At 47.0% G+C, this 12,138-nt stretch overlaps 1 protein-coding gene across 6 annotated transcripts in view; it reads left to right on the plus strand.

Annotated features, from left to right (window-relative positions):
* The window catches only part of LOC105484140 (calcium release activated channel regulator 2A), a 209,418-nt gene that overhangs the window by 143,428 nt on the left and 53,852 nt on the right, over positions 1 to 12,138 (plus strand). For all 6 annotated transcript variants that reach the window (XM_071072352.1, XM_071072351.1, XM_011745470.3 and 3 more), the window contains one exon: positions 5,511 to 5,657. In XM_071072352.1, the coding sequence (XP_070928453.1) occupies positions 5,511 to 5,657 (147 nt within the window). The remainder of the gene's footprint in view (positions 1 to 5,510; positions 5,658 to 12,138) is intronic.

The raw sequence follows: 12,138 nt of genomic DNA on the forward strand, positions 1-12,138 counted from the left end.
TGTACCTCTGGTAGAATTCAGCTGTGAATCCATCTGGTCCTGGACTTTTTTTGGTTGGTAGGCTATTAATTATTGCCTCAATTTCAGAGCCTGCTATTGGTCTATTCAGGGATTCAACTTCTTCCTGGTTTAGTCTTGGAAGAGTGTAAGTGTCCAGGAAATTATCCATTTCTTCTAGATTTTCCAGTTTATTTGCGTAGAGGTGTTTATAGTATTCTCTGATGGTAGTTTGTATTTCTGTGGGGTCGGTGGTGATATCCCCTTTATCATTTTTAATTGCGTCGATTTGATTCTTCTCTCTTTTCTTCTTTATTAGTCTTGCTAATGGTCTGTCAATTTTGTTGATCTTTTCAAAAAACCAACTCCTGGATTCATTGATTTTTTGGAGGGTTTTTTGTGTCTCTATCTCCTTCAGTTCTGCTCTGATCTTAGTTATTTCTTGCCTTCTGCTAGCTTTTGAATGTGTTTGCTCTTGCTTCTCTAGTTCTTTTAATTGTGATGTTAGAGTGTCAATTTTAGATCTTTCCTGCTTTCTCTTGTGGGCATTTAGTGCTATAAATTTCCCTCTACACACTGCTTTAAATGTGTCCCAGAGATTCTGGTATGTTGTATCTTTGTTCTCATTGGTTTCAAAGAACATCTTTATTTCTGCCTTCATTTCGTTATGTACCCAGTAGTCATTCAGGAGCAGGTTGTTCAGTTTCCATGTAGTTGAGCGGTTTTGATTGAGTTTCTTAGTCCTGAGTTCTAGTTTGATTGCACTGTGGTCTGAGAGACAGTTTGTTATAATTTCTGTTCTTGTACATTTGCTGAGGAGTGATTTACTTCCAATTACGTGGTCAATTTTGGAGTAAGTACGATGTGGTGCTGAGAAGAATGTATATTCTGTTGATTTGGGGTGGAGAGTTCTATAGATGTCTATTAGGTCTGCTTGGGGCAGAGATGAGTTCAATTCCTAGATATCCTTGTTAACTTTCTGTCTCGTTGATCTGTCTAATGTTGACAGTGGAGTGTTGAAGTCTCCCATTATTATTGTATGGGAGTCTAAGTCTCTTTGTAAGTCTCTAAGGACTTGCTTTATGAATCTGGGTGCTCCTGTATTGGGTGCATATATATTTAGGATAGTTTAGTTAGCTCTTCCTGTTGAATTGATCCCTTTACCATTATGTAATGGCCTTCTTTGTCTCTTTTGATCTTTGATGGTTTAAAGTCTGTTTTATCAGAGACTAGTATTGCAACCCCCGCTTTTTTTTGTTCTCCATTTGCTTGGTAAATCTTCCTCCATCCCTTTATTTTGAGCCTATGTATGTCTCTGCGTGTGAGATGGGTCTCCTGAATACAGCAGACTGATGGGTCTTGACTCTTTATCCAGTTTGCCAGTCTGTGTCTTTTAATTGGAGCATTTAGTCCATTTACATTTAAGGTTAAGATTGTTATGTGTGAACTTGATCCTGCCATTATGATATTAACTGGTTATTTTGCTCGTTAGTTGATGCAGTTTCTTCCTAGCCTTGATGGTCTTTACATTTTGGCATGTTTTTGCAATGGCTGGTACCGGTTGTTCCTTTCCATGTTTAGTGCTTCCTTCAGGGTCTCTTGTAAGGCAGGCCTAGTGGTGACAAAATCTCTAAGCATTTGCTTATCTGTAAAGGATTTTATTTCTCCTTCACTTATGAAACTTAGTTTGGCTGGATATGAAATTCTGGGTTTAAAATTCTTTAAGAATGTTGAATATTGGCCCCCACTCTCTTCTGGCTTGTAGAGTTTCTGCCGAGAGATCTGCTGTTAGTCTGATGGGCTTCCCTTTGTGGGTAACCCGACTTTTCTCTCTGGCTGCCCTTAAGATTTTTTCCTTCATTTCAACTTTGGTGAATCTGGCAATTATGTGTCTTGGAGTTGCTCTTCTCGAGGAGTATCTTTGTGGCGTTCTCTGTATTTCCTGGATTTGAATGTTGGCCTGCCCTACTAGGTTGGGGAAGTTCTCCTGGATGATATCCTGAAGAGTGTTTTCCAACTTGGTTCCATTTTCCCCCTCACTTTCAGGCACCCCAATCAGACGTAGATTTGGTCTTTTTACATAATCCCATACTTCTTGCAGGCTTTGTTCATTTCTTTTTCTTCTTTTTTCTTTTGGTTTCTCTTCTCGCTTCATTTCATTCATTTGATCCTCAATCGCTGATACTCTTTCTTCCAGTTGATCGAGTCGGTTACTGAAGCTTGTGCATTTGTCACGTATTTCTCGTGTCATGGTTTTCATCTCTTTCATTTCGTTTATGACCTTCTCTGCATTAATTACTCTAGCCATCAATTCTTCCACTTTTTTTTCAAGATTTTTAGTTTCTTTACACTGGGTACGTAATTCCTCCTTTAGCTCTGAGAAATTTGATGGACTGAAGCCTTCTTCTCTCATCTCGTCAAAGTCATTCTCCGTCCAGCTTTGATCCGTTGCTGCCGATGAGCTGCGCTCCTTTGCCGGGGGAGATGCACTCTTATTTTTTGAATTTCCAGCTTTTCTGCCCTGCTTTTTCCCCATCTTTGTGGTTTTATCTGCCTCTGGTCTTTGATGATGGTGATGTACTGATGGGGTTTTGGTGTAGGTGTCCTTCCTCTTTGATAGTTTTCCTTCTAACAGTCAGGACCCTCAGCTGTAGGTGTGTTGGAGATTGCTTGAGGTCCACTCCAGACTCTATTTGCCTGGGTATCAGCAGCAGAGGCTGCAGAAGATAGAATATTTCTGAACAGCGAGTGTACCTGTCTGATTCTTGCTTTGGAAGCTTCCTCTCAGGGGTGTACTCCACCCTGTGAGGTGTGGGGTGTCAGACTGCCCCTAGTGGGGGATGTCTCCCAGTTAGGCTACTAAGGGGTCAGGGACCCACTTGAGCAGGGAGTCTGTCCCTTCTCAGATCTCAACCTCCGTGTTGGGAGATCCACTGCTCTCTTCAAAGCTGTCAGACAGAGTCGTTTGCGTCTGCAGAGGCTTCTGCTGTGTTTGTTATTGTTTACTGTGCCCTGTCCCCAGAGGTGGAGTCTACAGAGACAGGCAGGTTTCCTTGAGCTGCTGTGAGCTCCACCCAGTTTGAGCTTCCCAGCAGCTTTGTTTACCTACTTAAGCCTCAGCAATGGCGGGCGCCCCTCCCCCAGCCTCGCTGCTGCCTTGCCGGTAGATCACAGACTGCTGTGCTAGCAATGAGGGAGGCTCGGTGGGCCTGGGACCCTCCCGGCCAGGTGTGGGATATGATCTCCTGGTGTGCCTGTTTGCTTAAAGCGCAGTATTGGGGTGGGAGTTACCCGATTTTCCAGGTGTTGTGTGTCTCAGTTCACCTGGCTAGGAAAAGGGATTCCCTTCCCCCTTGCGCTTCCCAGGTGAGGCAATGCCTCGCCCTGCTTCAGCTCTCGCTGGTCGGGCTGCAGCAGCTGACCAGCACCGATCGTCCGGCACTCCCCAGTGAGATGATCCCAGTACCTCAGTTGAAAATGCAGAAATCACCGGTCTTCTGTGTCGCTCGCGCTGGGAGTTGGAGACTGGAGCTGTTCCTATTCGGCCATCTTGCTCCGCCCCCCGGCATACAGAGTTTTAAAACAATACTGATTACAGAACACAGTGTCGACGGCACTAGTCCCACTCATGTGGGCTCTGCCTTCGTGATCTAATCACCTCTCAAAGGCCTCACCTATTGATCCCATCATGTTGGGGGTTAGGATTTAAACATATGAACTTGTGGGAGATATAAACATTCAGACCACAGCAGGGAACAACCTGCCACAGGGATGGGAGGTCACCACCCATTTCTCAGTGGGCCTCTTCTCTGCAGGGTACAGAGAGTAATGTCTATGCCACAGGGGCGTTGCTAGCATGGTACTATCAAATATCACTTCTGAAGAAAATTTCTAAAATGTAATGCTTGTTATATAAGCACAGATAATTTTATTCTTTATCCTGAGGATTCCTGGGGAGCCAACAGGAATCTGTTGGTGACAGATTGTCAAGGTACAGATGACTGTAATGGACAAGCAAATTTTGGAAAGAGCTCAAGAGAAGTATAGGCATACAGATAGATAACTTTATCCTCATAAAACAAGGGTCATAAGCGATTTTACATAATTAAATTAAATTAATTAAATGTGAAATATACACTACATAAAGTCTCGAAGTTTAACAGAGTAAATAATCAAAATGTAATTATGTTGAAAGGATGGAAGGAGGTGAAGGACTTATATTTGCAATAGCTGGAAACTTGAAAGATTAAGACACAGAGTGAATATTTAAGTAACAAAAGACTTTGAGAAGACAATGAACTGAGCTAGTTATTACATCTTGTTCTATAGATGTGAAAAAAGTGTTGGAAAATACATATGTGCCCATTAATTTAAAAAATCAAACACCTGATTGTTTGGGGGATAAGATTTATATTTATTCTCTACTTTGCTAGAACAAAGTTGAATTGGTAATTGATAATAAACTAGCCTGTGAAGTTTCACTTGAACTCTACTGTTTATTGTTCTATAACTTTCAAACTTGATGCTATAACATTCTATTGCCTGCTAGCTGTGAGAAATTATTAACTTTTATTGAATTAAAACCTATCCTTTTTCAGATTTGTGTTTAACTTAGCTTGATCATTGACTACAGATTTTTTGGTTTCTCCAGAAAGGGAGAACAGGGTCCACCATGTGTGTCTCCTCCTCATTCCCTCCCTGGGTATCAGCCTGAGCCCCTGCATCTCTGCCACTGAGCCGTGTACACACGTGCCTCTGAGCCTTTGTTTTTTGGCCTCCTGGTCTCCCAAATCTCTCTCGCCTTGTCTTTCTGCATGCGCACATCTTTCAGACTTGCTCCTTCCCTTCTTTTTGCCTGTCAGTCATCCCTAGTGTCACCAGGCCACGGTGGGGTGCTGCATATTCTCTTCCCTTCCTGCAGCGACAGTTGCTTTCTGCCATCCATCACATGGCACGTCTTTACCTTTCAGCAGTGAGGATCATCCTTCCTGGAGGCAACAAGCTCTCTCCTTTAGCTCCATAGCGTGTGTCCTCACATGCACTGGGCTCCTGTCCTGTCTTCCTCCTGGCATTTGGAGATGCACCCGAGCATGTTGCTGTGCACACTCAGCCCCATGAGCCCATCGTGAAGGCCACAGGAGAACAGAAGCAGCAGAGCGAGGTGGGGAAGGAGGCCAACACTGGAGTCAGACAGAGCCCGATCTGGACCCCTGACTCCATCAGTTACTGCTGGGTGATCTTAGACAGCTCACTCCACCTCTCTTTACCTGCTTCCTCATCTGTAAATGGGGTAATTGCAGCTCCTGCCTCATAGGGTTACTGTGAGGACAAAATGAGCTGATACCCTTGAAGCTCCTCGCATGCAGCAGGCATTCTGTCCACGTTAGCTACTGTCATCTTTATGGTGATTCTGACGGTACTGTTTCTGGCTGTCAGTGTCCTGTCTGGGAACCTCTGTATTTCCCATGAAGCCTCATTTCCACACTTCCACATGAGCATCCCTTCTCTTGCAGTGAAAGTGATGTCAAGCAGCTGTGGCTGCAGCTGAAGAAGGATGAACCTCATTTGCTATCCAACTTTGAAGATTTCCTGACCAGAATCTTCTCCCAGCTCCAAGAAGCCCATGAGGAGAAGAATGAACTGGAGTATGCCCTAAAAAGGTGGGTACCCCAGTGTCAGCCACTTTCTGTAACTATGTGTGAAAGAGACACACAGTGCACTTTCTCTTAGATCTTCTGCCAGAACGTTGTGTGATGCCTCCTTATCGCTGTCTGCCAAAGTGGGGACCGGGTCATATGTCTGTCATGATATATGTATTTTTAAGCTCTCCCTCACCTTTATAAGCTATATGATAGGCACTATTCTAAATACTTTTTATACACTAGCTTATTTAGTCCTCACCACAACCCTTTGAAGTGGGGACTGGTTATCATTTTGCACTTATTATCTGCACATTTTGCAGGTGGAGGGTTGGAAACCCAGAAAGGTTAAGTAGTATGCCCCAGAAGGCACAGCTTGTAAACGGTAGAGCCAGGACTTGGAGTGAGCTAGCCGGGTGCCCGTGACCAGAAGAAAAATCACTCTGATTCCCTCCAGGCAGTAAGGCCCCAACATACTGGGCCATCCCCCAGTGCCAGATCAGCCTACTTTGCAGAGGTGGCATGTTTGGTAAGGTGACCTATAGCCCTGCTGAATGTCCCTCCTCCTGGCCGCTCTCTCCCATCACGGCCTCATGTATCTTCATCTGCCATATTTGCCTCCAAGACCTCTCCAGGAGACAGGACCAGGCAAGTTAAGCAACATCCGAAGAAGCTGCTGAAGAACTGAACCAGAGTCAGAACAGGCAGGTATATCACAAAACCGGGGCAAGCCCGCTAGACACCAGTCCCTTCATGAGAATCAATGCATGGTTATGGGCACCATGCTGTTCTTAGTCCTTTAACACACATTTACAGCCATGAGCTCGCATTTTGTGAACATGGACTTAGACGTGGTATGACTAGGGATGGTTCATAACCCTGAAGGTGAGGCCAAAACACAGGGCTGGGTTTGAGTAGAGCTTGGAAGCATACAGAGGAGGCCCTGCCCCCTGCTTCTGCCACGAAATCTTGTCCACACCCAGAGATCTGCTCATATTCTGCAGGAATCCTCAACAATCCCATGGCTATGCAGTTCCACAGACCACCTGCTCCTCCATTCAGATACTTCCAGCAAAGCCTGGAAGGCAGTTTCAGAGTCTGTGCCGAAATAGTCTTAGAGCAAGCGTGCAGCCTCTAATTGCACAAGAAGAGATCACCGTGTGTCTTGCTGTGTAGATCATCTATTTACACATTATTCTGAGTCCCGGCTCCTTTTCGTCTTGTGTCTCCCCAACCTCAACTCTAAAAATAACTTGTTGAGGTCCATTGGGTATACACAGATCTGGGGAGAAAGGACTCTTAGGACTCTGCATTATGAGGAAGCTGAGGCCAAGTATCACTGGAGGAAACATAGTTTGGCTGGAGGACTGTTTAGAACATTCTGGGGAGAGGCTCCCAAAGCTCAGAGAAGGGAAGGATTAAAGGGTGTATTTTTATATAGCTATTACCTAATTAAGAATCAGACAGAACTGGCCGGGCGCGATGGCTCAAGCCTGTAATCCCAGCACTTTGGGAGGCCGAGACGGGCGGATCACGAGGTCAGGAGATCGAGACCATCCTGGCTAATATGGTGAAACCCCGTTGCTACTAAAAAATACAAAAAACTAGCCAGGCGAGGTGGCGGGCGCCTGTAGTCCCAGCTACTCGGGAGGCTGAGGCAGGAGAATGGTGTGAACCTGGGAGGCGGAGCTTGCAGTGAGCTGAGATCTGGCCACTGCACTCCAGCCTGGGCGACAGAGCAAGACTCCGTCTCAAAAAAAAAAAAAAAGAAAAAGAAAAAAAAAGAATCAGACAGAACTGAGTTTGATTCTTGATTCTGCCATTTACTAGCTGTGCAACTCAGGACAAGTTACCTAACCTCTCTGAGTCTCAGCTTCCTTATCTGTAAGATAGGGATAGTATCCATCTCACAGAGTTTTGAGTATTAAATGAGATAATGCATGTAAGTATTTGGAACAGTGCTGGCACTTAAGTATCCAATGAATGTCAAAATAATAATTATTAGTATTTTAAATAAGTATCTTTATTAGTCTTAGAGGATTTGTCTGGCTGAAGTGGAGAGTTTGAGCATCAGTATAATCAGAGGCTAAGTTTAAGGATCCCTGTATCCTTCCAGACAACAGTATAGTGACTTGCTGCTCAAAGTATAGTCCATGGACCAGCAATGTTGGCATCACCTGGAAACATCTTAGGAATGGAGAGTCTCAGACCTCACCCCCAGCCCCACTGAATCTGCGTTTTAACAGGGTGTCCAGGTGCTTAGCGTGTAACTTTGGGAAGTGGGAGGCTGAGAATCAGGAGTTCTGGGTTTGAGCCACGTATGGCTTTGCAACCAGCTAGCTCTGTGACTGCTCAAATTTCTCGGCCTCTCTTGAGGCTTGGTTTTCCTATCTGTAAAATGAGGGGACTGGATTAGTTGCTGACCCCACTTCACCCCTTCTCCCCTCTGACCCCCAGCACTGATCACCTGGAGGAGCCACAGCAAAAGTTAAGTGGTCTCTCCCAGAAAGGAAGGCATTCTTCTCTTCTCTAAGGAGATAATTGCAGTCTGAACTGGTGGGCAATTACCCAGCCTTAGCCTGCATCTCATCTGCAGGACCTCCTCTGCTGGCCTGCATTTCTGCAGGAAGAAACAAGTGCCCCTGACTTGCTGGAGAGCTGCTTAGCCCTGATATCCATCTTTAAGGGCCTCTATTAGCGGTTTGTCTTCATTTAGTAATTGTGCTTGAAACGTTGTTGCGATAAAAGTCAAGCCACTCTTGGCTGCATATGCACAACCAGCTCATCCAAAGGTTCCAGCCTCTCCATGCCCATCCTCAGTCAGTATCCCTGCCAGCCATGCCTGCTCTGGAGTCAGCTGATCAAGGCCCACTCCTGGCTAGGGAACTGTGTTGGGATTGGGGACTCACTGAACTCTTTGACCAGTCCCATTCCAGAGGTATTCTCCAGATGCAGAACCGGAGAACTGCAGACTGTATTGAGCAGGGCACTGAAATAGGAGGCAGGAAGGACTGGAGCCCCTGCCCAACCACTGGCACTTACCAGCTGTGTGACCTCAGGCAACTTGCGTTACCTCTCTGTGTATCAGTTTCCTTATTGGAAACCTCTGATGTTTTCTACTAGAGCCTCTTTCAGTCTCTTCTATTTTTTAAAGAAAGGTGGGTCGCACCTTGCTGGTGGGCCTGTCTATAAAGGCACTTGCAACTCAGACGTCAAACAAGAGACTGGAAATCCCAACAGGGTATAGGATATGAAAATGGGATTCTTTACAAATGACTCAGGGTGAGATTAAGTGATTCTGAGACATCTAGAAAGTGAGTTTGGAGGTGTGAGGTTGTTTGTGGGAGGGACATTTTCAGGTTTTAGAGAGGAAGTTGGGGATGGCCTGATTTGGGAGGGAGCCTAGAGGAATCCCGAGGAGAAGAGCGGGTTCTGGTGAGCTGTGAGAATATCTCCCAGGCACCTCCACACGCTCACTTTTCATTATAGTGGATGACATTTCAATGAGCGCGTATCCCGGATGCTGGGGATGACAGCTCAGCTGTCGGCTGCATGTCGGCCCCAGGCCAGGCACCGGGGGAACAGTCTGTGTGTAACCAGTTGCTAGCATCGAACCAGCACTCCCTCCATGCCAGGCTCTGAGTTAAGCAAAGGGAACATAGAGTCCCTCTCCTTGAGGAGTTCGTGATTGCACCGAGGAGACGGCACTTAGGTGCCTGGAAATTCTGCACAAGACAGACCAGAAAATCCTCCTGCAAAGGAAACATTAGACAGCATTGCCATGGGCAGCACAGCCTCTACTTTCTCCTCGTGCAGACCGCACACCTTCCTCCCACAGGGCCAGAGAAAATGAGGCTGACCTGTGGGGGAGTTCGGCCTCATGCAGGTTAGGCAGGACACACACTCCCTGTCCCCAGCCTCCCAGGCTGGGCCATATCCCCCAGGTCGCACTGCGGCTGTGAGTGGAAAAGGGCCACCCCAGCTTCCTCCTCACATTTACCCCCACTTCCTGGGAGGGGGGAGCTGGCAACTGAGGTGGCTGAGTGCTAGGCAAGCCCTCGATAGCTGAGGCCAGGAGAACCCCTCAGAGCATCCTGGAGCATTGTCAGAAACAACCCAGAGTCCTCCTCACTCACGGCCGTGAATGTTTTTTTAACCTACATATCAGAAATAGGAGCAGGAAAGGAGTCTGGGAGCATTCAGTCTCCCACACCCTTGTCCTTTTGCACAGAAGTTGAAGAAATGCGGCCGGGCGCGGTGGCTCACGCCTGTAATCTCAGCACTTTGGGAGGCTGAGGTGGGCGGATCACAAGGTCAGGAGATCGAGACCATCCTGGCTAACACGGTGAAACCCCATCTCTACTAAAAATACAAAAAACTAGCCGGGCGTGGTGGCGGGCACCTGTGGTCCCAGCTACTCGGGAGGCTGAGGCAGGAGAATGGCGGGAACCCGGGAGGGGGAGCTTGCAGTGAGCTGAGATCCGGCCACTGCACCCCAGCCTGGGCGACAGAGCAAGACTCCGTCTGAAAAAAAAAAAAAAAAAAGAAGTTGAAGAAATTTCAGATTCAAGCCCCTTCTGGGCCTCCACTTCTCTCCAAGGAAGGAAGGTGAGACTTCCGCTGAGCAAGTCCCCTCCGCATTCACAGTGCAGACGTGCAGAGATCTTCACACTTCAGCACGAGGGATATAGTGTAGACATTGGGGAGAACTTAGAATTGGGAATGTCTTTGCCATGGAAAGCATCCTCTGCATTTACCTTTTTCTGGAACAAAAGCTTGAGATCTCCAAGGGATGTAGAGCAGTGCTATCTGGAGGCAGCAGTAGATCCAGACTTTTCACCAGAACCACTTTGGGATGCCAGAGGTCCCACCCCAGTGGGGGCCAGTTCAGTTGTCTGAGGTGGGGGCTTAACGTCTGTATTCGTAATGTATGGGGGCAAGGGCAAATTAGGCAGTGTCTGAGTGGGGTGCTTTGAGCTCTGAAGGAAAGTGCTTTCTAGATCAAAGGCCAGCCCCAGGCTGCGCTCTGGGAGGGCTCCGACTCAATCCTCTGCAGCTCTGTAGCCTGGGAATACCAGCTGGCTGCCTGTTTGGCATCATTGGTTGACCATACTCGGGCTTGACAAGCTTAGCAGCAGGCCCCACGCCCTCCTTGGAATCAGCTCCTCATTTGCACAGTGTTCCCTTGTCCATCTGAATCAGACCTCAGGCCGTTTCTTGGGAGCTCACAGGCTCTTAAGTTGCAGCCGCTACCAGCTGCTATTCAGCCACTTCCTGTCTGCAGTGATTCCCTGGGCTCTGGGAAGGTGTCCAGACCAGGAGGAATGCACCCTACAGACTGACAGGCAGCCCCAGCTATGATGGCCTGCACCCCCACACAAGCCTGAGGATCGGCAGCCTGTGTTGTGGAGCCTGGAGGACAAGGAAGCTGTCCCCGAAGCTTTTCAGGGAAGAGATGTCATCACATCGCTGGCCCTGCCTCCAGATAGGGCAGCAAATAAAGCATCATATTCCTGGCAGGTGGCCCTTACATCCCACAGAGTTCTTCGTGACCTTGGGGAAGGCCTCAGCTTCATAGTTCTCGAATGGTAGGTTGCTTAGATTTACCAGAGGATTTTTAACTTAAAAGGTAGTTCCCTCTCCCCTAGAGAGTCTAAATCGGTGTGTCTCAGGGAAGGGGTCCAGGAACGTGCACCATAACACACATCCCAGGCGGTTCTGATACAGGCAGGCTGTAGACCACGCTTTGAGAAATGCTGCTCTAGCCAGTTCTTCCAGAATCAATCAGCCAGCAAAAGGTACATCCCCGGGTGCCCTTCCAATCTGGAATGCTAGCCCTATTATTAGGGTGAAGTTCTCGGCGGGGACTCTAGGTGACGAGGTTGTGACTTAATCGAATGCATGTCTTCTCTGGGTTTATTATTATGTTGAGCACATTGTTAACATTGCCCTGAGAGCAAATTGGAAAGTGAGGACTGTTTGTGCTCTGGGTACACCACGGGCGTGATTTGTAAACCCGACTAATAAAAAACGATTTGCTTTATAGAATGGGATAAAACTGCAAAGTTGGTTTATACAGGCAGCAGAATCTAATTTGGAAGAGACTATCCATCTTGAAAATCCAATTGGCAATTTCACAGTCTTTGCAGAATTTTCTACAAACTCTTACATTTTCCTTTCATTCAGCTCTACTCTAGTCATGCATGTATGTGTGTGCACGTGCATGTGCCCACGTGTGTGAGAGATGGAGACAGAGAGAGACAGAGATAAGCAGATAATTACGGAGACCGAGATAGACTGATCTCAGGGGAACAAAACTCTAAACAGGATTTTTCTAGTGGGAGCTTCTTAGCTGTCAGAGGACTGCAGCTGCCCGAAGAAGGTGGCAGAGGGCACTGGGGAGTCCAAAACCCTGCTTACCATTCCCATTCCAAGTACAAAACTGACTGAGGCTAAATTTGCTTCCATGTTCTTCTCTTGCAAAGAGCAGACTTCTTGAGAC

Source organism: Macaca nemestrina, chromosome 10 (assembly GCF_043159975.1).
Source record: "Macaca nemestrina isolate mMacNem1 chromosome 10, mMacNem.hap1, whole genome shotgun sequence".
NCBI lineage: Eukaryota > Metazoa > Chordata > Mammalia > Primates > Cercopithecidae > Macaca > Macaca nemestrina.